Source organism: Diuraphis noxia, unplaced genomic scaffold (genome assembly GCF_037042655.1).
Source record: "Diuraphis noxia isolate RWA-SAM2 unplaced genomic scaffold, SU_Dnox_SAM2 contig0005, whole genome shotgun sequence".
NCBI classification, from domain to species: Eukaryota; Metazoa; Arthropoda; class Insecta; order Hemiptera; family Aphididae; genus Diuraphis; species Diuraphis noxia.
Window position 1 is genome coordinate 3,768,934 of NW_028301715.1, and position 27,847 is coordinate 3,796,780.

At 25.5% G+C, this 27,847-nt stretch overlaps 1 protein-coding gene and 1 non-coding gene across 5 annotated transcripts; both read left to right on the plus strand.

Moving 5' to 3' along the window:
- On the plus strand, positions 1 to 27,241 carry LOC107166951 (intermembrane lipid transfer protein VPS13B-like). 4 transcript variants are annotated; one of them, XM_089228099.1, is made up of 53 exons: positions 12 to 264; positions 362 to 539; positions 637 to 694; positions 1,143 to 1,342; positions 1,425 to 1,784; positions 2,443 to 2,621; positions 3,618 to 3,794; positions 3,875 to 4,001; positions 4,455 to 4,566; positions 5,455 to 5,606; positions 5,688 to 5,824; positions 5,885 to 6,082; positions 6,195 to 6,318; positions 6,396 to 6,536; positions 7,520 to 7,717; positions 8,115 to 8,295; positions 8,359 to 8,494; positions 8,675 to 8,972; positions 9,165 to 9,412; positions 9,505 to 9,661; positions 10,804 to 11,023; positions 11,105 to 11,291; positions 12,115 to 12,444; positions 12,511 to 12,924; positions 12,988 to 13,283; positions 14,013 to 14,193; positions 14,264 to 14,443; positions 14,510 to 14,664; positions 16,008 to 16,270; positions 16,338 to 16,700; positions 16,932 to 17,134; positions 17,208 to 17,398; positions 17,454 to 17,544; positions 17,621 to 17,753; positions 18,118 to 18,240; positions 18,335 to 18,494; positions 19,029 to 19,148; positions 19,216 to 19,342; positions 20,060 to 20,351; positions 20,412 to 20,497; positions 20,561 to 20,754; positions 20,848 to 21,067; positions 21,204 to 21,374; positions 21,622 to 21,774; positions 21,838 to 22,037; positions 22,853 to 23,319; positions 23,395 to 23,586; positions 23,645 to 23,746; positions 23,857 to 23,990; positions 24,659 to 24,905; positions 25,025 to 25,959; positions 26,064 to 26,381; positions 26,463 to 27,241. In XM_089228099.1, exons 1-53 carry the CDS (start codon positions 178 to 180, stop codon positions 26,658 to 26,660), a joined length of 11,094 nt encoding a protein of 3,697 aa, XP_089084225.1. In that variant the 5' UTR covers positions 12 to 177; the 3' UTR covers positions 26,661 to 27,241. The 4 variants fall into 4 exon arrangements, with proteins under 4 accessions (XP_089084227.1, XP_089084225.1, XP_089084226.1 ...); XM_015515807.2 differs by lacking the exon at positions 12 to 264 and having other exon boundaries at positions 525 to 539; positions 637 to 698; XM_089228101.1 differs by lacking the exons at positions 24,659 to 24,905; positions 25,025 to 25,959; positions 26,064 to 26,381; positions 26,463 to 27,241 and adding an exon at positions 24,420 to 24,652 and having other exon boundaries at positions 1 to 264.
- Positions 3,090 to 3,168, plus strand: TRNAA-GGC (transfer RNA alanine (anticodon GGC)). Its single transcript has one exon. It is a non-coding gene; the product is annotated as a tRNA-Ala (tRNA).
- Positions 27,242 to 27,847: the final 606 nt, after the last annotated feature.

Sequence of the window (27,847 nt, forward strand, 5' to 3'; positions counted from 1 at the left end):
AATTGACTTCACAGAATAATCAGTAATCAGTAAATAATATATAGAATATAGATTACAGAGGTTCACTATAGGTAGAGAGATGCTCGACAGACACGTAGAAAATGAATTTTGAATTGGATTAGTCAGTACTTCAGTAGTTCTGCTATATTTTATTTTCATTGTAGGATATTATATACAATGTTCAGAATCGAATCATATATTACATCGATTATACTAAGTTATGTTGAAAAATATGTAAAAAACTTAAGACGTCAAGATGCTCAAGTATATAATATTAATTATAACAAACTATAAATATTAATAATAACTGTGAATATTTTAAGAATGATTATTATAGTTTAATGGTTGATATAATTTTTAGGTATCACTATGGGACGGAGAAGGTTTATTTCAAAATTTGGAATTAGACTTAGATGTTTTGGAGAAAGAGTTAAATTTACCGTTTATTGTAATAAGCGGTCACATAAATCAACTGTTAATTAGAGTTCCATGGACTAAACTAGGATCAGAATCAGTTAAAATTATTATTGACACAATAGGTAAATATCTGTTTGTAGTCACTTGGCTTTAATTGGGTTTGGTTGTTTGATTATTACGTTTTAAATGTACTTAACTACATTCTTATGTGTTTTTTAGAATGTGTTTTAAAATTAAAGACTCCACAACAGAGGAAAGCTAAAAAGAATGATACAAGGCAAGTTAGTTATTGTTATTGATTTGCGATTTGTTGGTAGTTTTATAGTAAATAAATAGAATTAGGACCAATTATAGTTATTGATAGTTTGTATAAATATTAATAAAAAAGTTAATAATATCAGATTTTAATTTTACACTTACTATGCTACATTTAGTATGTTTATTAATGATAATGGATTGGTACTGAATTAATATAGATTAATAAAAAGTATCTAATATCAAATGGCAAATTTATTTGCTTTAAATTTCTTAAATGTTATTTCGCTATACCTCTTTTTGCAGTAATATATTAAAAAATTTTTTTTATTAATATTGTTCTTTATGAAAATCATAAAGAATTATCAGATTTTTAAATTTATATCTTGAATGTTAAGTTTTTAACTTAATTTTTTATTATAGAGATGTATTACTAAATTAATTGTTATTAATTGTTAATTATTTTTTAGCAATAGAGAAAATACCGATTATAATGAGTTACCACCTCCATCATACGTACAAAGTTTGATCAACAAAATTGTTGGAAATCTTTCTGTAACGTGCAATAATGTTATTTTAAAATATATTGAAGATGATATAGTACTGTCTATGAATATTAAGTCAATTACTCTAGATTCGTGTAATTCAAGCTGGATACCTGATATTATTGGTAAGTATAACAATGAAACATGATTACAGTTTTCTGTAATATAACTATTTATACGTCATATATATTTCATGTGATTTTTTAGAGTTAACACCATCTCAGTTAACATTAAGAAAAATTGTTAATCTGTCAGACGTAACTATTTGCTTGGATAGAAGAAATGCTTCAGGATGTATAGAAACTTACTTAGAACCATTATTATATAAATGTTCATTATCCATAAGATTATGTCGTATGTTTCGAACTCCTCATTCTGCCCGACCTTATGCAACTCAAATGGATATGTTTTGTTCTAAAATTGCTTTTATTCTAACTGAACCTCAGTTACCAATGTTTTTGAGATTGTTAACTTTAATATTGGAATTAAATCCGACTGACACACCAGAAACAAATAACTGTATTGATGATGAAATTTATAACAGAAGTCCTAGCAGCTGTAGTTCAAGTAAATCAATCTTTGTTATAAAAAATAATGTATTTTATCCTGCTAAACTTACCCATACTTCAGCGATTACTACTATGTAACCTACATAAACCAAAATATCTACTCTTTTATGAATTCAATCTCCTTTTATTGTTTCCTGTACATCCTGATACCTCATATTTATTTAAAATACATTTATGTTTTTAGATATACGTATTAGGGATGGGCATGAAATTTGAATATCTGAATTATCCAAATCTGGATTTGAATCAAATTCTTATGTGGATTGTCCGAATTTGCTTTTTTTGTGACTATAGACTTGCAATTATTTTTAATGTATAGTAAAATAAATTATTTTATTATTATGAAAATTTAACAATAAATTGATTCTTAAGCTTTATGATATCACTGGTACCTAAAACGTGTTTGAATTTTTGTATACCTATGTCCAAAAATTATGTTATAGAATTAAAATATTATTAGTAAATTAAAATTAGTCATTGATTTTGCAAAATCAAGTTGAATAATCCGGATAATCCATGAATAATTTGAATTTTTAAATCTGTATATGCCCATCACTAATACATATCATGTAAAAGTAAATTAACTAAATTAAAGTTTTTGAAAACTCAAAACCCTGAATCAAAAGTTTATTATACTTTATAATTTTAACGTATAGTTTCAGAATCAAATATAGGCAATAATGATGGTTGGGTTGATTGGATGTGGAATTGGGTACCAAGTGTTAATTTAACTAGTGAAGTAAATAATCTTTCTCTTAGTCCAGAAGCAGCCATTAGTGGTGGTCATACATTAAATACTGGAATATACATTGATACGCTTATACTTGTTCTTAAAGTAAGTAATTATAGTTATATTGTTTTGTACTTATTTATAGATATTTTTAGTATCACATATTATTATTTTTATCATCACATAATATTGTTCTTTGAAAAAAATAATGTGCAGTTATCTTTCATTCTTACTAATAAATTACTAAAATATTTTATATCTAGATGGTATTTCCAAAGATTTTTTCTAAATTCAACTTATTTTATTTAACACGGCTATCAATGTTTGAAAATCTATTATAAAAAATTACTATGATAAAGAAAGCCAATTAACAATTTGTTATATTGTTTGGCTATATAAAATTATTTATCCATAGTTATGTTTACTTTTTCTAAATACAATTAATCTTTTTCTTCTCAGGTCTGGAGAGTTATAGAATATAAACCATAGTTAATAATAATTGGTAAAATACAGTTATATGTAGGTACTGTAAACATCCATTAACTTGGGGATAATAGCGTCTTAGGTCTATGCGGTCTGGTAGCTTAGTGGTAGAGCAATCGCCCGGCAAGCGAGAGACCTGGGTTCGATTCCCGGTCCGGCGGCTAGATTTTTGACGTTATTTCCCTGGGAGAAGTTAACAGTTGGTAGATACAGTACATAACAAGTTGGAAGTTCATGTAACATATATTTTTGTAATTACTAATTATCTATCATTTGTTTTGGCTTATCGACTGTATATAAAGGTACAAATCACATAAATTAAATCATAAATGTCTTTATCGAAAATATAATGTTCAAGTACAATACAAATAGGTTTTTTTTTTTTATTGATCCAAAACCCTCTCTGACAATGGCCATTAGTCGTAAACGTTACATTGATTACATAGGTTTTTGTTTCTTGATATATCTGTTCGTCATTTAGAGGTATTCAAGCTCATAGAACTCCTTAAACTTGTCTGCGTCCATCATTGAGAGGTGTTCACTAATTAATTGTGTCCGTTAAGGGAGGTTTCAATGAACATTATTATTGATCTAATATCTTGTATTATGTGTTTCTAGATCAAATCAAATAAGAAATTAAATGATTATAGACCATTATTACAAATTACTTTTAATGGTACTTTACTTGAAATGGTGTCTAATCCACCAGATTGGATTAATGTACAGTTTGGTATTAGTAAAGCGAGTATAGATTCTATAGGAGATTGTACTTGTGGTGCTCAAGATTGTTATACGGTTAGTTTAAAAACATCATACTCATGATATGTTAATAATATTTTTAAATAATATAAAAGTATTATATTTTATGTTTTCAGATTAATTATTTTTCATCAGGCTTGGTACAAAATTCATATTTATCTAAGTCATTATTTAAAGATAATAACATTAATGCTTTTAATGATAATATATTTTCATTTAATGATCATTTGAGTAAATTTAGTGGTAAGATATAATTTTTATCATTAACAGAACTTGGGGTATTATTAAATGAGTTGTATTTGTTTGTTTCTGACTAGAGCATTTTTTGAACATTTCAACTACCAATGTCCATATATTAACAATTATAACTCAACAGTCAGTTCTCCATATCATTTATTCAAATAAATTGTTTCTGTTTGTTCATATTTTAGGGAATATTATAATACACATTTTAAAACTTTTTAGGTATATTAAAGCATTCTTAGCATGTTTTAGTACTTTTTACTGTTTTTAGATCCAAACTCTAATTATTAATAATTTACAATGTGTTAGATATATGGAATTAACTAATAAGTGTGGAATTGGTTAAGTTTTTCACTATTTTATTTTGGTTATTTTTTAAAAATTTTATAAGTTTTTACTTAAAACTATTGTTATAATTTACTAATTATATATTTATAATTGTGTTATTTCTAGAAACAATTCTCTTAGAAAAGACAACTGCATTTGCAATTGACTATTTATTCACTCAAATACCTAATACATACCAGAGTAATTGTAATGACGATAATGAAAATGTTAATTTTGTGTGAGTATAATAAATTAAAATATATACTTATCAACTAATAAAACTTTTGAGAAAATTATTATGTTTGTTATTTAAGTCTTTTATTATTTTCCAACCTAGTACTAGTACTTATTGTAGCTATCTATATATTATTTATACTTTTATAATTATTTAATTTTTAGCTCTTTAACTTATTATTAGGGCCCGTAATTGAATGCATTTGCATATTTTTATTTATTAAATTAAAAATTACCCTTAACCTAATTTGTTGGTATGCCTAATTAAGTGTTGCATATTTTTGCATATTTAGAATATTTTAAAATTTGAGCATTTTTCTAAAGTAAAATTGTTATTAATAATAATACTTAACACTTTGTTGTATGTAAAACCTGAAGCAAATGTGATAAGAAAAAACTTTGCTAAAAATCAACATTCATTTTAATTTGAAATTTTATCCCAGTCTTTAGTTGTTAACTGTAACTCTCCTGGTAACCTTAAAAGTTAAAATATTGTTTTATACAAATATACTAAATTTGTTTTGATTGATTTTTATTCATGAGTTTAAATGAGTGAATGTTAAAAATGCAACATACAATTGTATACATCATATAAAATATAATTAAATTATAAGTATGCATTTAATATATTTTTTGTTCCATATTAATTATTTAATGAATTACATACATTTTTAAACTAAATAAATGTAATTAAAATGCATTTTTGTTCACATATTTATGCATATTGTAATTGCAGATTTGAATGAAGATCAGTACATATATGCATGCATATTATGTATATTTTTAGTGCATATTAGTTCGGGTCCTACTTATTATAATATTAATAATTAAGTTTTTACATAACTATACTTCATTAATTTTATTTATTGATATGTATATATATGCAATTAAGTTCGGAAGAAAAATGCTTATTACGATTTGTCACGGGACCAAGTAGTTTGAACATATCATCAGGCCTAATTCATCGAGCTGAATTCATATATAAACTAATTCTTGGTCATGATTTATTAGTATTTACTGCTCCTCATCAACTTCAACGTTCAGGTAATATTGATTTTATAACAATTATGTTTGTATATTTTATTTTTTAATATACATAAATTAATTCTTTCTTTTTTTTTTTAGATATGGAAGAAAAATATAATGCATTGATAAATTCCTATGTCCAAGTAATGGTTTACCAGTTCACAATTTTTAATCCTATGATTAAAGTATTTCCTGCTTGTCATGTTCCAATTTCAACTTCAACTCAGAAACACAAGGTAAAATTTTATTTAAATAAAATGAATTTTTTTTAATCTAGGTATTCAATATGTTAACAGAAAAATCAAAAAATTTGTTCAAAACAATTTGACCCTGTATTTGAAAATCCACCAGTTGCTATTTTTGAATTGAAAGTTCTAGATGGTCGAATTGTGACACCTAAAAAAAAATTTAAATGGTCAATATTACCTCGAAATATAATTCAAAATATTTCTGAAGAAAAAAAAACACAATTGAAAACCAAGTCTATTTTTAGGGTTGGTATTTTTAATAATTTTCTATTGTTTAAGATCGTTTATTGTTTTCAAAATAAGGGTTGATTAAACTATTAAATAATATTGCTGTTATTATTATTTTTGGAAATTCAAGGTAAAGGATTTGGTAGCAAATATTGTGTTTTTTGAATCAACACAGAAATTGTTCGTTATTAATAATATAGGATTTAATACTACAATAGATATTGATTCAAATTCAGATTGCATATTAGATATAGGTAAAAAATTACATCATTTTATAATAATTTCATATTTCTAAATGTTTACCTAACTCTGTGTATTTATGTACATTTAGATATGATCAGTTTTTCGACATCGAAAGAAAACTGCTTATTGATGTATTACATAGTTCATTCAATAATTATGTCAAATCATCGACAACTTTTACAAGTTAATAATGTTATTTTTAGATCTTCTTTGTTAGATGATACACCAGGTAATAATCATAAGTTTAGTTGTTTTTTGAAGTATAAAAATTCATTGCATGAAACCTTATAATTCCTTAGCTTATATGAACTAATTTTTTTACATTTTTTTATTATTTATCAATTTATATTGAATAATTCTTTTATCAACAAATATTGATTATTTAAAAATTGTTAAAATTTTTGAAAGTAATTTTTAGGCTAAATTAAGTTGTACTCAAAACTGATGAAAATATATAAAAAATAAATTTTTTTTTGGTTATCATCATCAAGGTTTTACTTTTTTGAATGGTAATGCATATTTTTAATTTCTTTTTACAAATCGAAATTGTTCTCAGTGTACTTTAATGTATAATAATCATATTTTTATTAGTTTATAAATTATAAGGATTTAATGTTTCAGTAATCAAATCGGTATAGGAATTCCAATCATGTAAAATGTTGGTTTTTAAGTCATGTCTTATAATTAATTACTGATAAATAACTCACCCAAAAATTGATTTTTTTGTACATTTATTGAAATAGGTAACCTAAATTATATTCTACTTCAGAATATGAAAAAATTAAAACTATGTTGGCTTTTAATAATAAAAACTTCAAAAATTATTACAATAAAAAATAGTTATAAATATATTCTCAAAAATGTTAATATTTAAAATGATGAATATTTATCAATAAAAGAATTATTCATATTTTTTCATAATATTATATAGAATCAGCACTACCCTTCCCAATGGCCTTAGTTGCTGTGAGATATTAAAATTTTTTATATAGAATCTGTTACATAGTTGTGCCTCAATAATTTGATAAATACATAAGTTGAATTTGTTTTTGTTCTAATTAAAAACCAAGGTACTTGAGAGTAGTTTATAACATAATATACCTATATTTAGTTTATTTATGTAAATTTTAGTATTTTATATTAAAAAAAAAATGCACGAACATATTTCAATAGTACTGATTTCTAACAATATTTATTCATAACTATACTTAGGTACAGTTGTATTGAAATTCAATTTAGAAGGAGTTAAAATATACTATAAATCAGAAAATCAAGTGACTTGTACTAAAATTATATTCAATAACATCAATGCTAAAATGGTAAAACACAATTCAATAAATGATATTAATCCAAATGCTATTATATTCTCAACTCAAGAATTTATTAAACACTCCATACCATTCCTTCATGGTAAGTAAATGTATTTAAAATAATGCTTGTAAATAATCACGAAGAGATTAGATTCTAGATGTTAGCTCAGATGGACTTTTTTTATGAATTTATAACTGAAAAATAAAAACATAATTAAAACTGGTTTTGTGTTAAAGTGCCAGTTTTGCTAAAAAAAAAAAGTTTTGCCTGATTAAAAACTGTGAATTTTCTATTATGAAATTTCAAAAGAACCAGAATACTATATCACATTTTATAACAAAAACAATCCTTAAAGTAGAAAATCGGAGCATTTCTTATACTAATTTTGGTTAATACTAACTAAACAAAGGCAATTTTTTTTAAAATCAATAAATTCATTGCTCCGTTCAAAATCTAAAATTTATAATAATCTAAGAATTATTTTTGTGTATTCCAGTAATTCTTCAATTTCCATCTGAAATAAATGTCAATGAAACACCTCTAATATATTTAAAAATTGGACAGTTGGATATGAATTTAGACCCTATGTTATTTGAATGGTTAATTTACGTACCTAAAGTGTATAAGCAAAAAGAAATAAAAAAGAAAACTTCTACATCTGATTTAGCATTTTTCAGGTAATATTTCTATTTATTGAGTTATAATATATATTTTTAACATTTTAATTTTTAAATTTACAGCGCTCCAAGTAGAAAAATTTCAGAAACTAGCATTAGCAGTGATCCAAAAAAAAAATACCCTAAACCATCTGTTCACAGTAGTGTTTCGGATAATATTTCATTTCATTCAGCTAACTACATGCATTTAAAATCCAAAGTAATTTATTATTTAATAATTTTAAATACTATCAATATGATATCATAGTTAGTACAATTTATGAACTTATTTTTTGAAAACAATATACATTTTATTAGGAGTGTAAAGTCAATGTATCTCTCATACATTAAAATGTTAGATTGACTATATTTTTTTTTTTTTGGTTTTGTCCATTTCTAGTCTAAAGAAAATAAAATTGTACGCTTATTCAATAAATGGAAATCATCAATGGTTTTTGTTGATACATCAAGAATCGCATTATATTTTCCTAGCAAATCATTATCAGTGTTAAAAAAATCTCAAAGCTCTAAAAATTTGGATCTAAAGGAGTTAATTGAGATGTTAAGTATTAATGAAGAAGGATTGCTTGCATTAAGAATATCAAACATTTCTTTAAAATGTGTTGTACCAAAAAATCAAATGGAACAGTATTTAAATACAACTCCAGTGCGTTTTCCTAACACATTATGGTCTCCTGGTAAGATTTTCAAATTTTAGTTAATTTTGTTTATAATTGAGATAGATGTATTCAAAAGTGTTGATGTAAATTAATTTACAATTATCTACAATTTAAAGAATATTAATTTCAAAAATCCTTGTGATTTTGTACTTAAATAATATTATAACAAAAGAATTAAGTACTATAATTCTCAATTTTATATTTTTCCAGATGGCGTATATTTTCCATGGCAAATTAATTTTTGTAAATTGGAATGCTATACAATTCATAATACTTATGATACCACATATCAAAGATCATATTCACACAAAATACAACTTCTTTATCCATTTAGTGCTCAGTGTACATTAGCTATTACAACTCAATTTCATAACAATAATATCCAAACATTGAAAAGCTTAGCTGCTTGTATACATTGTGATTCTGATCCAATTTCTATTTGCATATCAGAACAACAAGTAAGTATTTGCCTATAAAAAATATTATTTAATTAAAATCTACAATACATATTTTATAAATGTCTAAATTATAAAAAATGTTGTTAATTTAGGTACTCCTTGTAGCTAATTTATTGAAAAAACAAATGGAAGTTTACAAAGTTATATTTTCAAATATTGAATATGGAACATTTTTTAGCCGATCAGTAGCCCATGAGATGTCGTCTATTCCTGAAGATGAACCGGTTGAATCTAAAACAAGTCAATTTGGTAAAATCTGTAATTCATAAGTAATAACAAGATTTGTTAGCTTAACAATTAGAGTAAATTGACCTTTTTAAGAAACTTGATGGTAAGAAAATAATCTGTGTTTGTACGTGGATTTTTTTTACAATAATTCAATTTTTTAGCAAGTTTTGCGTATATAATAATATAGCATTAATTAGAAATGCTCATAACTCACTTAAAAATTTAATATCATAAAAAACCATCATACAATGACACATAATATTCTTACAATCAAGTTTTATAAGAAATAGAATCACTCTAGCTTTAAATAAAATAATGCTACAGGTCGGTGTATCACCTGTACCTGTATTAACCTGATGGGTGTATATTTGGTGTGTTCGCATATAAACTTATAATATTAGTTTATAAGTCTATGTTTACATACTTGTAAGATGCATACAATAAATGATAGAGTTTTGTCCCTTAACAGAGTTCTAAATGTTCGAATTTATTGTTAACATCTAAGTTATGTGTTTTAAGTGTAACAGATCTTAGATCACCTCAAAATTAAAACTTTATATTTGTAAGTAAGAATATACTTCATTTAAAATTTGAAATTCAAAATATTATCTTTTTCAGTTAACTTAAGTTTAATTAGAACTAAGACACATAACTTAAATTTATAGCTATTAATTCAATTATTTAAAACTCTGTTAACCTTAGTTTGTTATTATTGCATAAATTTTATTATCAATATTATTGAAAACACTGAGTTAATTAGTGATGTTTATTAAATGTAAAACTATCAACACTGTCTATCATGTAATGTTCTCATACAAATCAGTGTGTCACACCAGTCTTTTTGGTCAGGGAGTAGAGGTTGAAAAACGCACAACAAGAGCAAAAATAATTTATTGCCTATTACTCTTTAAATAAATAAAACAATCCCAGAATTTAAAGATGGAAAAAAAATTTCAAAAAATTTTTCATTGGGACATAACAGTCATTACCAGTGATACCAGCATATACAGTGACCTCTTCCATTTCAGAAACACTCTGTACATAAATATAATACATTTTCCAGGTATTGGGAACCCCCAAACTACTTCCTTCCTGAATATACTAGCTATTTATCATAGCATTGTTTTTTTTAAGCTTATAAATCATATAATTTGTAATTTAAGATTTAAACAAGACAGAAGAAACACTCAAATTATCTGGTTGGTTTCAATGGACTTTGGCCAAATTTTCATTAATCATAAAAAATAATCCAGAACACAGTTCATCAGAAAATGTTAAATTGGTATTAGATTTAGAAGATGTTATAAGTTCTGTAGACTTTGGGCTTTCATTCCAAAAATTAAAATTAAAAATATCATCTGCTTCTATTCAACACTTCACAAAGTAATTAATAAATAATTATTTTATTTTTTTTATTGGATCATACCTAATCTATTCAACTATTTTTTCCATTATTTCTCTTAGAAACATGAAAGAAGATCAATGGAAACATGGGCCATATTTAGGGCTTATACTAAAAGGTTATGATCCATTAAACAGTTCAGAGAAATCGTCAAAAACTGATGGTTTTTTAAATTTTACATTAACTAGAGCTATTAAAAGTTCTTTCCAAGGATCCAAGTCAAACAAGGATATCACATCCTTACATATGGTAATACATTCTTATTTTTTAGTTATACCTATAAATACAGTTTGTAGTAAATATTAGAGTTCCTCGAGATTTTTCATCATAGATAAAGTTATCTACTATTAAGGTACCTCATAAAAGTGTTTTTTTTTTTTTTTTTTTTTTGTCAAAGACTACTGTTCCTTCTAATTCCAATGATACGTATAAACAATCATCAAGATTACTATTCTAAAAAAATATAAGGATTCATCAATTTTGCGACATATACAAAAATCAATCGAGCTACATTTTAATTGTTGTGCTTTAGATTGCAATAAATATTGTTATTATTTTCAAAAATTTCAAATTTATATAATTGATCAATCAGATAAAATTACAAAAATGTTTTTTGATAGATTCACTATTCATATTGTAGAAAATTAGATCGACATAATTGTTGCAACCTGTTGTTGGAATTAAAGTTGTCTGTTGGAGTAAAAAATTAATATTTTTTTTGTGATCATAAAATTTATCTGATATATGCATGCCAGATTTTTTACTACTATACAGATTGCAACAAATAACAATTATTTACAACTAATAAAACGACAAAGCTAATTGGTAAATTTATAAGAAGTCGCCTATACAATGTTCAAGAATCCAGCAGTAAGGAGGCCCCTTAATGATAAAATTTAATCATTCTACTAAAATTACTTATTAGTTTGCATTAGTATACATTAAAAAGTTATTTGGAAATTAAACAGTTCCCAATGAATTGGAAATCAAACTTTGAGTAGTTAACATTATTAAATTAAGAGTTTTAAATTATTAGTTATTAACATTATTCTATGTTGTTTATTTTTATTAGGTCAGTGACGAAATGCTTAAGTTAAACCAACAACTAATGGATGAATATATTATGGAAATTGTAATCAAAGTGCAACCAATTGACATTGTAATATCTCCTTTAAATCTTCACCAATTTTTATCTATAATTGATCCTATATTAGATATATTTATAAATTCAAAATACATACTTAACCCTTTATCAAACTCTCATAACAAGTTAGAACCAAGTAATGAATTAATAGGTTTAACATTACCATTATTTTATTTGGATATTGCTTTATTAAGAATTTTCATTCCAATTTCTGTGCAAAATAAAAAAAACCAACATCAAGATACTGCTATAATTCAAGTAATACACATTTAAATTAAATTAAATTAAATTAGGTGTTGGATGTAATTTTTTCACATAATTTAGGTTAATTCGATAAAAATAAATCAAAATCCTGAGAACCCAATTACACGAACACCACTCAGAAAGGATTTATACGCTGAAGCTGAAAAAAGAGGATTATTAACTATTCCAGGATCAATAGTTGAAGATCGTCAATATCAAATTGTTATAAATGGATTTTCAATAAGAACTGGATTTTGGATTGATCTCAAACAAGTCTTGGAATGTTATCAAGTGTTGTCCACTTTGGAAACTGATCATCAACCAAATGCTGCATTATTGTGGAATGAAGGAAAAAGACCTAGGGCTATAGGAAATTCCAATTTAGATGACATTAATACATCAACTTTGTTTAGTAAGGTATCTTTTCACTCAGTATTTGCACCTGCAATTATATTTGAACCAGAAAATACATTAGTTTGCGGAAGTTGGATGGAAGTTAGTATTTTAAATCTAATCTTTCAATGTTTTTATTTTTTATTGTTATATATTTTTTTTCAGGTGAATACATTAAATGAAATTTCAATCACATTATCAGTAGAACAACTTCACCTATTAAATATATTAGCATCTCAAAGCAATGAATATATATTTAGTCATTTAAAAACAAATTATACTCATGTTATTATACCAGGTGAAAAAATACAATCAAAATACATAACAGATTCGTTAACTCAGGATAGCGGTATTCATTCGAATGAAGATAATGGTACATGTTTTTATCAAGAAAATGGTTCAACGTCATTGGTCGAAAATAAAATAAATACTCAATCAAATATTGCACTTTGCTTAAAAAAGTAAGTTTCCGTTTAAAATTAATTACAGTATGTCCAAGTCCTATAAGTCCTATTTTACTCTATGTATCTTCATGGCAATTCAAATAAGTTCAATATAAGTTTATCAAAAATTTAAAAAAAAATCTAATTTAATAGCATTGGTTAAAAAAAATATCTTCCATGTAATTCAATTTTAATGAATTTTCAAATAATTATTTACATTTTGTAGAAATTGATCAAGTTAGATCAAGTTATGTTTTTGACATATTTGAGAATAAATTAACTATAGACATTTTTTGTAGGAATAATATTTACATAATTTTTATGTCATACAAATTTCCAGTTTTTTTTTAAAAAAAAAAAACTAATTTTAAATTGTATTAAGAGCTTATTTGTGTACTCTAATAACAAAATTCATTTACAATTGAGATTTGATAAAATCTTATACTTTTTAGCTGCTTGGTAGAATTTATGACTATCACAAGTCTAAATAACTGAACCTGTTTCAGCTAGAAAATGTAATTGCACACACATTTTTTTTTTATAAATGTATGCTTTTAAATTCATATTTTATTATTTATAAAACAAATAAATAAATGTATTTTACAAAGTGATACTTAGGATCATGTTGAACTTTATAGACATACTGTTAAAACCTTTGTATTACATTATAATAAATATTTATTATTCAGATAAATTTTAAATGTACAATAATTTTCATAGAATATAACTAATGACTTTATTTTTTAGGGATACTAATACTGTAAACAAAATTCCAATTGATGTAATCATCACGGGAAATCAAATCAATTTCAATTTTTTTAATTGCATTCAAAAAAATGATATCAATGTATCTGAACCTTTGCTCTTTGCTATTGTTCATCAACCTCATATATTTTTTTCACTATCTAATACATCTGATTCTTGTCAAGTATGAATTAAAAATATCTTGTAATATATATTTGTTTTTGATGTATTTATATTAATATATTTTATTTTAGGTAATATTTTTTGATCTGACAGTTTCATTAGCTCCAAAAAATGAATCATGCATCGAAATACCAGATTCCAAAATTTACTCAGTTCCTCTGTTTAAAACTAAATCTAATACAATGGATGAAATTCCTTTAGCACTTTTCACATTAAAAATTTCTCGTCCTATTACAATTAGTCAATATAAAGTATGTGAATAATATTTCTTTATTTTTTTATAAATTTGTATGTTATAAATAGTTGTATTTTCATAGGTTGAATTAAATTTAGGAAGAGCTATTTCTTTATTATTAAACAAACAAAAGATTGATCACTGTTATAATGTATTAGATCTTGTGAAAAAAATGTTACATAAAGGTATTTTGCTTCATGAAGATATTAACAATTATAATTCTCAAACTGATTCAAAGTAAGTTGATAATTATATTGAGTAACTAAATTTAAGAAACTATATCCTTTTATAATATTACAAAGATAATGTTATACCCGTCCATATTATCTCCGTTTTATTAACGCTTAACTAACCAAAATGTATGATCAGAATAATCTGTCATTTAAATATTAGAGTAAATTATATACTCTGTTCAAAATATAAAATGCCTGTGACAGCCAGCATTTGCGCATAAGCTTCACTATAGACTAGACCATGGGCGGGGCTAAGTAAATTGAGTCCGAGATAAGTTTGGTACATTTTGAAAGCGGTAAATTGAGTCCCGGGGAAAAATAAGTAGTAAGTAATTTGAGTCCCAGGAAAAAACAATTTATATGTATTTAAAATTTAAAAATATGCACTATAAAATTGTTATTTGAGATTTGTGCAATTGTTGTCATATACATGTAGTCAATGAATGTCTACAAATCACAAATAAAAATGTTATAGTGTATATTTTTAAATTTTAAATGCATATAAATCTTTTTTTCCCTGGAACTCAAACCTACTACCTTATTTTTTCCGGGACTCAACTTACCTACTACCATTGATTATAAATACTATAGATCGCTCACTGCCGTGTAAAATCCCCTGCGCGTTCAGCGGCGTTTGCCACTATAAGCCGCTGTAGTCGGATTTGAGTACCGGCGTTTCACGTTTGAATCGCTAGTGCGCTTTATTAGTCCCACCATTGATATATAATATAGTGGCTTATAGTGGCAAACGCCGCTGAACGCGCAGGGGATTTTACACGGCAGTGAGCGATCTATAGTATTTATAATCAATGCTACTACCTATTTTTCCCCGTGACTCAATTTACCGAGTTAGTGTCATTTGGGATTCAATTTACCAACCCTGCCATGGCAATAGGCGTGATCTAACCGTTGGCAACGTAAACTAGTCGCCGCCGCAGGCGTTTCTTATTTTGAACAGAGTAAAGACAGTGTTACTATGGAAAAGATAAAAAACTCTTAAGTTGCTTCAATATTAAAATATCAAAAATAATCCTATGTATATTATTATTTTCTCTTACCTTTAAATTTGATAAGATCTCAATCCACACTAAAATTAAAAATAATAGTATAAAATGGATTATTCTGAATAGAAAATTAGTATGTTAACTACTTAATAAAAAAAAAAAAAAAAAAAACTACTTAGTAAGAAGAAGTTAACATGTTTAATAACAATTGATATTTAAACTGATTATTTTATCTAAAATGTTTTACTCATGTTGAATAAATTAGCATGATAAATATTAATATTATATTGCTAAAAATAAAATATTTTTTCCTTATAATCATTTATCATTTTATGTTTTTTAGGTTTGACGAATTTGAAATTCTTAATCCGTCTTTTAAAATTGATTCTGTTGTATCTCAATATGTAACTGATGAATTTGATCCACATAAATATGAAAATCCAATACTTGATTTAACTACAAATACAAATGTAATTAGTGAAATAACTAATGTGAATGTAATTGAATATTCAGAGTCACCAGTTAATGAATATTGGTACTCCAAACCAATAGTTATGAATTTAACAACTCAACAAATATTTTTTCAATTATCTACTGAAAATAATGGTATGCTGTTAAAAAATGTCAGTTTTTTTTGTTGTTGATTTAATGCAAATAAATTTGTACATTTTAGATAATGTTGTGCTCAGTATTGAAAGTATTCTCTCTAAATTAAACTGTCTGTGGCGAAAACCATCTGAAAGAATGAATGGTGAAATAACTTTAAATAGTGTGACAATATCAATTGGACACGATTACTCAAATCATAATACAAATGAATTGATATTACATCCATGGACAATGACATTAGAAATTGTCTTGTCGTCTGATCCTTGGGTACCTGAATACTTAAGACCGACAAAGCAACTAAAAATATTTACGGATTATATATCGTTCCAAATTTCTCCAGATCATTATAATACATTAAAACTAATATGGAATGATTATAAATATTTATTTGAATATAACAAATATACTACAAATAATCAAAATCAAAGTATGTCCATTTTCAAAATAAATATTATCCAATGCAATTATTTAAAATAGTTAATTATTTTTAGATTCTGAGTAGATCAGAGTATAAATTATTGGTTTACGATTATATGTATTTTTGAAATTATAATTTTTATGAAATATTGTATTAAAGCACTAACAACTTATAACATAATTCTACTCAGTCTCTAATAAAAATACAATATATTATACTAATCTTAATATTTCTTTCAAGGTTCTGAATCTGATGAACAATTTTATCAAGATGATCTTAGAGCTGGAGCTTTTCAATTTATTGAAACTACTAGTTCTGACTTACCTTTGCCTTATCAGATATTTTTTTCGGAACATATATCTAATAATCCGCCTAAAGTTACATGGCGATATCCTCAACCTAGAACATTGACAAAAATTGAAATACAACCAGTTCCTATGGATGTATGTTGAATTTCAGAATATAAACTACTTTCATTGTTGTATACATACAATTCTAATTCGTAATATTTTCAAGGCGGACATAGACATTAAATTTCATTTACAATGGCATGATGAGATACAGAATTGTTTTAGAGAGCATACTATTTTCATATTTCCAAAATATGAACCGATGTTATTGCAACTGGAATCATTGGAAGCTGTTTCAAATACATGGCGTATAATTATGGATAATTTATGTGCAAATCATTATCCTTTACAGATTAAGTAATATAAATCACTTGTTTATTGTATAATATGGGCTATAATTATTTATTTATAGGAGTTTAATTGGATGTCTTAGAGTTGACTCATATTTTTCACCAAAACTAGTACCACAACTACAACTATCGTTATCAGCCTCATCAATTAAAGTAAATAATGTCCATCAATAATACATTTAAAAATGTACTAATAATATCTTAATACTTATTTAAATTTATTTTATAGATTAATATTTCTTATAATTTTAAAAAAAAACCCTATTTATCACGATACAATTGCATTTCTGGTGATCCACCAAAACATAAACTTGTTATTTTTATTTTGGATCAAGTAAATGTTGGCTTTAAACTTCAAGAAGGTATTTATTATTTAATGTTTATCAAATTATTTTAATTTTAGTTTAAATATTGTTATTTAGTAGTGCAATATCATGCAATATTTTTTGATTAAAACCAGCTATTAGTTTGTCAGAGCTAACTAGCTAAACTATCCGAACTGATGTATATTTATACCAAAATATTTTCAAATAATGGGAGAAATAAAAATTCTACAAATATTGATTTCTATTTTATATTTATTAATAAAATAAAATTGTGATTTTTTTTTTTGTCATGTAGAAAGTAAGATATGTTTAGGAGAAAATTTGTATTTAATTTGCTGTTTATAAGCCTATTTAACAATCACTTATTGTGTACTTGGAATATTTTTTTAAATTTTTTTAGGAGAAATGAATACATCAGCTCAAGCACATTTTAGAGTTGAATTATTAAATTATGGAACATTAACACAAATTCCCATTGTAAAATCATTTTGTTTATTTACTAGTCATCATATCACCAAGCCAAGTAAATATTTTATTTATTATTATATTATATATTATTAAAAACAATGTTTGCAACCATTATTGTATAATATTCATACTATTTTAATTTAAAATAGAACCAGATATTCAATACAACATTCAAACTGGAGAAATTGCATGTCAATTTGGTCCAAATATGATTAACTCTTTGATGGCAGCAGTTCAGCTATGGAAAAATAATACTTATTTTATAACCACACCATATATTATTTGTAATGATACCAATTTTGAAATAATGTGAGTTCCTAATTATTATTATTTAGGCTAGATTTTAGGCTCTTTTGGAGACAGTGTTACTATGTAGTATGTACTAATAGAAGTTATGTAGTTTCATTAAATTTATACAATTACAGATTAAATTTTTTAACTTTGAACTAAGAACCACATAATATTATAGAATTTTTATCAAATAATATCATGAAATCTAGCTTCTCATAAGTTACAATATTAAGATTCTTTACGTTATTCAATTTAAGAAACGTAGTTGGCAGCCAATTTTTTGCGCAAAAAGGTGTAGCTTCATTACGATCATGCACCTTGAATAATACTAAGCAATTTTACAATAAATATTATTAATAGTTATTATTTATAATTCAACAAAAAGGCTCGTAACTAAAAACATGTCATACATTGTGTGTCATTGCACATCGGTAGTGCATTTGAACAGTGGGGAAATAATGGGCAGCCGCCTTCAAAAATTGGTTGCTGATTACATTTTGTAAGTTGAATAAAATAGAGTATATTAAAGACAATTTTTATTTATTTTTGTAGATTTGGCCAAGCATGCACTAATGAAGTTATTACTCTCAATAGTTTACAATCTTATCAATACACATGGCGAGTGCCTACTGAGAATCCTCATATAAGATTTAGTGTTGGAGCTGGCAAAAAGTAATACTTATTTAAAGTAAAATGCAATTATTTCTTATACATTTATTAATAATTTATCAATATTTAGATTATCATGGAGTGATGAAATAAGTTTACGAACTGAAGCTTTGATGTCTATAACAGTAAAAAACCATAAAGGAGAACCTCATATTTTAATTGTATCAATCACAAATGTGTCACCTTCTCTTATAAAAGTATGTCCTAGATTGTTTAAAAATATTTTAGATTCTGAGTGGAATGATGAATGTATTGATTTTACAATGATTTGTGTTTTGATTTTTATATTTTATTTTTCTGTAACTCGATAAGTTGTTTTATAAGCATTTAAAGTTCTAATTTTGACATTTATTAAATTAAAAATTTATAACTTAATTAGTTATTAGTTATTATAAATGTATAAACATTCAAATTTTATAGCTAAAGATTGAAAATTTAAAACAAGGTTCTTTGTAAATAGTCCATTCTGTAATCAAAAAATATATTTACACAGTTTGTTTGTATTTATTTCTCAAATTTGGACAAAATCACTTATTAGATTATCAAAAATAACAATTTTTGTTATACTGTTGTAATTTAAAAATATTATTTATTATGGGTACTTGAAACTCTTAAAGTACATTATTTTATACAAATTATTATATTATCATATGCAAATAATATTAATTCAACTTACCTGCTACAGTTATAATAATAACAATATAAATAAAATATAAAATATTGTTGGCCGACAAATGGTCTAAACTCAGAAGTCAGAACCGTTATTTTTAAACAATAATATTATATCATTTAATTCAAATTTTATAGCATCCTTTGCAGTGATCCACTTATACATCTTTCTATACTACACTAACTATACAGCAGAGCAATAACCTCTGACCCGCTTTTTATTTTATAATTATGTGTTATATTAGGTTATTGTATCCAGTCAATTAAGTGTTTTAAATAAAACAAATTATTTGTTGGATGCTCAATTTACCAAAGTCAAACAAGTAGAAGAGCAAAAAGATCACCATAACTTAGTTTTGCAGACTTTATCAGTTGCCCCAGAAAATAATTCACCATCAATAATGTTATATAATGGACTTAAAGTTACTTTAAAATTAAGTTTTCATACTCCTAATCATGAAGGTCCTTGGTCTGGACCTATTCCATTGCATGCTATTGAATTAGTTAATGGGAATCAAAACTCTTGGTTAGTCAAAAGTAAGTGTTTGCTTATAAAACATAAAGAATAAGTTTTTAAAAATAATAATTTTTTAATAGTTCCAATGAAAGATAATATGAAGAAATATCGTAGTATATGGTGTCGTTTGATCATAGAAAACATTAATAAAATACCTCGTATGTTGGTACGTAGTAAAATAATAAATATTTATTTCGTCTTATTAATTATTAAATTTTAACAATTCTAGATTCTATTAATGCCAATGTATGTTGTTCGTTCATACTTACCTTATAGTACTTTATTAAACTTTGAATTAGTTGATAATAAATTAGAACGTAATACTATTATAGAAGCTAAATCTGCCATGGCCTTAAATGATATACAACATATTGATTTACCTGGTACTATGAAAGATGTCTACAATTTAACTATTAAATTAAAGTCAGTAAATTATTATATTAAAAATTATAATCATATTGTAATAAAAATAATATAATAAATCTATTATTACAACAAAAATTGTAATATTTTTAGTGAGGAGTCTTCGGTGTTTTCTCCACCTGTATCTATAACTTATTACATGAATATTGAAATTCCTGAGTTATTTAATGATAGTTATTTTACCATTGAAGATCTCCTTAATGGAAAATATACTATAATGGATTCTGATCTTCAATGGCCATTTATTGGTCAACAATATTCAAGCATCAAATGGAAACAATGTGAATTTCCAGACACTGAAACTACTGTTAAAGTAAAATTTATATTATATGTACTCAGATAATAACTTGTTGATTAGCAATTATAATATAATGTGTTTGTACATATATTTTCATCTTAACTGTATGAAAAATAACAATTCAATTAAATAAAAATCTATTAAAACGTAGGTTCAACATTATGGGCATCTTGATCACAGTAATGGTTTAAGTCGTGTAATTGTCATACAACCTTGGGCATTAATAGTCAATACTTCGAGTCAAATCATAACATTATGCAGTACAACTGATGTCCTTTGTAACATAGATAATTTTTGTGTCGTGGCACCTCCAGTTATTGAAGTGAGGTTTTTTATAAAAAAAATTCATCTTTATAGATTACCATTCATTTTATTATTTGTATTTTGTATATAATTTTATATTATAAAAAAATTCATAAAATAGTTATATCTTTTGTTTGATAATTTTACCTATATATATAATATTAAAATAAGTTATATTTATAATTCACTTAATGAACAGTGTTAATGTAAATTTTCATGAAATTTGTATTTATGATTAATTTATTTTAAATTTGTTTCATTTTTAGAATACATTTTACATTGATCTTAATATTGAAGATACCACTCATCGATCACAACCTCTTCAACTATCTAATAGTCAGTCATTCTATATGCCATCAGTCAATGGATTAATCCCTTTAAAAGGTCATACATCTGTTGTTATAAACTGTGAAAATCAAGTAAGTTTTCTTACATTATTATTTATATAACCAAAAAGTATAACACATGCACATTTAAACTAGATTGGTTATTTAAATGTTTGCTCTTTGGAACATAATAATATGAGAGTTATTCATATTCAAAGTTTATACATTGCTACAAATCATAGTTCAATTGATCTAAAAGTATTAGCAGTTTGTGCGATACCATCTTCTGGTGTCTTAGATATTCCAGAAAATGTTGAAGAGATTTCTGTTGATTTACCTAAAAATTTAAATGATCTGTAAGTTTTTTAATTTTATATTAAATAATAATAACTTCATAAGTTTGTTATAAATAAAATATTTTTGTTCTTATGTACAATATATTGTTTAATATCACCACACACTTCAGCAGTGGTGGTAAAATTCTTATTCCTTGGTGGTGCCACTACAGTGGTAGTAAAATATTGTATTTAGCTTCATTTTTCTGTAACCACTACCACTACAGTAAGGGAACTTTTGTGAAAACATAACACTGGCATTTGTTGTATCTATCTTACCAGTGCGTAACATACCAAATGTTAGGTAATAAGGTTAGGTAATACACTGACCTGTAGCTTTAAACCTGTTAGCTTAAAAATTATATTGAATCAATCTCTTATGAAACTTCATGGTAGGAATATTATACATTGTGTTTTTATGAGTTTTTTTTACAAAAATTCAGTTTTTGAGTGAGTTATTTTAAATTTATGCTATTTAATACACAGACAACTTACTAAGACATTGGATTTTTGTGAAAACCCCTCATACAAACACAGATAATGTTTTTACCATAATTTGCGTAAAATGTAAATTTATTTTGATTTTAAAAATAAAGCTACTCGTGATCTATTGAGTATAAATTTCCTATGGTATACAGAGACAATAAATGTCCATGTTATGTTATCATAATTTATTATAAATTAACTAATAGTTAGTCTAAGTATGATTACAAATATGTAAAACAGTTAAACTATCAAAAAATGGTCAGTATTTTTATTTTTTAACACAATAAATTATTTAAAATATATTTTTCTGTAATTACTATAATTAAGTAATTTATATTTATTCATTTTAGTGGTAAACCATTAGTAATGTGGACATTAATTGGTAAACAATCAGCTAATGAAGATGTGGTGCAATATTTAATACTTACTTCAAATGGTAATATTAGTTGTCCTATCAAACTAACTGACATTATGAAAGAAGAACGTCCATTTCCTGTTTTATTTTCAAGCTGTGATTCAAATCCATTAATTTGTGTCACATTACAAGAATTAGATAATCAATATTTCTTCACGATATATAATCAACCATATCCACAATTTATTCTTTACAATTATTGTCCAGTGTCATTGACTCTTGCCCTTAGTAAGAAATCTAAGTCTAAATTCAAATCTAAAGAGCCAATGCCTTTTTCAAATGATTGGAACTGGACATACAGGATATCTTCTGGAAAAAACGCAAACATATCATTTCCATACTCAGTATCAAGCAAACAAATTCCTAGAATATTAATTGGAGTTGATAAAAAACCTTTTAAAGGTAAGTTATTATCTTAACGCTTTCATATATAAGGTGAAAAAGTCATAATAACTAATAACATTTTTCACTTATTAGGTTGGTTTGCAAGTATAGAGTTGAGTGTTTGTGAAAGCAGATTAGTGCCAGTGCCTGGTCAAATGAATGACATAAAAGTTTTAATTACAAAAAGAGCATTTACGTTAGATGTCATTTTCAAACCAGCTGCACAGTTTGAATTTTCAGCTAATGAAGTGAGGTTAAGACTATCTAAAAGTGACAATTTTAAAGGTAAAAAAAATATATATATTGAATTGTACTTCAATTGTGACATTTTTAATTATTCTAGGTACCTTATTATCAAACAATGAAGCACTGAATAATGTGATACTAGAAAATGTTAGGACTCCTACAAGTCCTTTACAAAATATGGATTCATTATCGAATAATAGTAATAATTAATTTTTTTGTTTTTATCATATAAAATAATATTATATACATTTTATATAAATTATATATTAAGATTATACTTAATTAATCATATAATTAAAATTTTTTCAGAGCTTTGGCCTTCAATAAAATGCCATATTCATACATTTATACTCATTTTATTTATTGATGACATTGGATTCAATTCTAAAGCTGTAGTTTCAATGACATTTGATAATATTGCTGCAACTTTAGATGAAAATTCGGTATATACCTTTTGAATAAATCTTTAATTATAATAATTATATATTTATATATTATATTATTATTATATATTATATAATATAATATAATATAAAATATAACATATATAATAATTTTTATATATTATATTATTATTTATTTATATATTATATAATTATATATTATAATAATTTACATTACTAAAATGATACCAACATCATATTTTCTTATTTTTCTGTGTTAGGTTTATGTAAAACAGATACTTACTCATACATATACATGAATATGATAATATGATTATTTTTATTTGATCACCCCCTTAATAAAACCCCCCTTTAAATATATATATATATATTTTTATATGGTTAGGGCTTCAACAACTAAGGTCATTAGCCTGGGGAACTGTAGGGGAAGGTACTGTAAGGTTTTAACTCAGTGGGTTTTTTTGGCAGAATTTTGAATGGGCACCCGTGGGTTTCTGCCATGCCTGGTTGGGGGCCGTTGGCCTCTCTCTCCAGACATCGCGAAATGCCCAAAGAGCGATTCCGCCCGTGACCGAGATTCAAACCGGCGACTGCGTGCGTCGCAACGGACGCCTTAGGCCGCTCGGCCACTCCACCCCCTTTAAATATATTATAAAGCTGTATGCAGCTATTTTATGGTATAATAATAAAATTTAACCATATTTTAGGATTCTTCAATAGGAGAAATGAACGTTGTAGTTTCAATAAATAACATTCAAATTGATAATAATGCATTTATTGATGGGCATTATGATTTTCCTGTGATACTCGTAAAACAAAAGAAAAATGTTGAAGAAGTTTATTGTGACACAAGTTTCTTGAAACCATTGTCAAGTGTAATCAATGATTTAAGACAATTCAATTCTGCCATTATTATAAAATTAACATTAGATAAATCTTACTATTTAACACCAGGTATTTAAAAATCAATAATCATAGTATATACAATATGATTGCTTTTTATGACGTATTATAAATAACCAAAAACATTAAAAGTGCTAATTAATTACTTTTTTGTCCTATGTTTGTTTTAGTAATTTTGGATCTAGAAATAACATTATTTACTTTTGAAGTATTTATAGAAGATCGCTACTGTTATTATATGTTGGAAATATTGAAAAGTTTTAAATCAACAATTTTTACTACAAAAGAACATAATCTTGTGATGGATGAATTCATTCCACTTCATTACTTAGTACTGGCACATTCCCAAGAATTTCGTAATCCTTTAGTATTTAGAAAATTTACTATAAAACCTTTCAAAGTAATGATAAGCTTACATACATCAACAACATTCTATGTGGCTCTCGACCGGTCTCCTTTAGATTTTACAGAATTCTCAAAAACAGATTTAATTACTTCTTATTATCAACTTGGTCGGAGTTTGTCTTTGCACTATTTTTTAAATGCAATATATGGTACTGGATGGGCATTGGGTTCATTAGAATTCTGGGGCTCTCCTGGCGGTCTAGCACGATCTGTTGGAACTGGATTGTATGATTTTGTGACATTATCTGCCCAAGGCATAACTGAAGGACCAAAAGAATTTTTTGTTGGTGTCTTAAGTGGATCAGCATCATTAGTCAAGCATGTTACAACAGGCGCATTATCATCAGTAACAAAATTTGCATCTAGTTGGTCTAGAACATTCAACCGATTAACATTAGAAGCTGAAGATTTGGAACAAATTGAAGAGATTAGACGTTTACGACCACAAAATTTATCACAGGGAATCATACAAGGTCTAAGTGAATTTGGAATTAGTTTATTGGGAGCAGTTGGTGGATTAGTAAACCATCCAATACAATATGCGATTCAAGAAGGCCCTGAAAGAAGAAGGGGATTTGTCAATACTGTAGCTATAGGTTTTGTCGAAGCCATTACGAAACCAATAAGTGGAGCTGCTGAACTAGTAGCAATGACAGGCGAAGGTTTTTTAGCTGGCGTAGGATGGATTAAAAGTCCTCAGGTAGCCTATATAATAAATGATAATCTTTTAAAATTTTACGTATACATAAGTTTTACATTCATTTTTTATTTGTTTACTTATCTGACTTTATTTCTATTGTTTAGTTGCGTTCAAGTCTTTGCAACAGTGAAATAGGATTTGGTGTGTCAGAACTCAGATACTCTTGGCTAATATTAAACAAATATTTGAACACAACAGAACAAGTTTTATTGACTTGTGATGCAACTGTGGATAATTTAAACCAAGAACTTAAAGTATCAGAATTGACATTAGTCTTGACAAATAGATTTTTATATCTAATTAAAGATCCAAATTGTATGATGCCGAATGTACTGCGCTTACCAATAACTCAAATTGTTACTCCCTGTCTACGGCACCATGATCCATCATTGATTACAATAACTATTTGTATAACAGCACAGGTAATAAAAAAAATTAATATAATAAAATATTCAGTAATCTATATTCAAAAAGTTTTTAAATAATTTGCATTTTATCTACAGAATGATACAGCATATTCTAGAGTTGCTGATTATGTACGTAAATCTCAAAGTTTTTTAAATATGGAATCAAAAACTGAAACAGATAATCCTGATCAAACACATAAATTGTTGGTCGGTCCACAGATACGAAATCACATATTAAATTCAATTGAATTCCTCAAACGACATATTCAAAATAATGGATATGCAGTGATATAATATACCTGAGTATTAACCTAAAAATGTCGTGCAATAAATAAGCATTTTAAAACAGCCTGTGATAATTACAGTATAATTTTTATTTATTTATGAATATTACTAAGGTTTTTATTTATTTTTAATTACTTTATTTACAAAAAGTTATCCTATCTTTATTCAAAACATAATACAGTTATTATTTATCGGAAACATATGTTTGTTAATAATTATTTATTTTGAAATATTATTATTAAAATGATTATATTTTTAGTATCAATTGTTTGTGTATTATATTATCTAAAGTGAATTCAAATATTACATTTATTATATTTTTATATAATATTATATGAATTCTGTCTTTGCTACTTTTTGTATTCATGTTGTTTTATACTTTTATTGTATTTGGGAGTGGTTTGGCAGTGTTTGATTACTGTTTATTTTTTGGGGAAGAGGGGGCATGTTTGTAAATAATTGACATTTAAAATTTATATAAAAATAGTAATGCTTTGTCTGAAACCAATAAAATATAAATAAAAGTAACATCGAGGAACGGCTCTGATGGGGGCGCACATAAAGTTGGCTAATATATGTTATGAAATGAATTTGTATACAAAAATTTTTTTTTTCGGAAACATATTTTGTTGCCTTGTTGGTATTTACATGAACTGTATTTCTTAGAACCATATCTAGTCAAAAAAAACCAGAAAATCAAAGAACATCAAAAATATAAAAATTGAAATTAAACTATTTTTTTTTTGGAAAAAATTCAAAACTGCAAATTTGTTTTAAATTTAAATTGTTGAATCACGTAAGTGTCATCGGTGGGTGGCTTCTTCATTTAAAATTTCATTATATTGTCATTGTCATTAGCTCATACTCTTATTGTGCCGATTGCGTATAGATTGTATATTTATTAATAAAGTAAAAAAAAAAAAATTGTTGAATTATAAAATAATAATTAAATTTAAAGTGTAACAAACATTACCCATAATAACATAAATACATAATGTATTATTTCTTTGTTGTTTCTGTAATACTGCTGCAGTATATGAATTTTAATCACTTAACTAAATTATGTGTATAGATTGATTCACCAAGCAAGCTTACTCTCTTTCTTCAATAATGCAGTTATTTAAAATCTAATTTTTGGAATCTTTATTAAATATACTCAAAGACGGCACTAAAATGCCTGTGATGTACAACTGTTG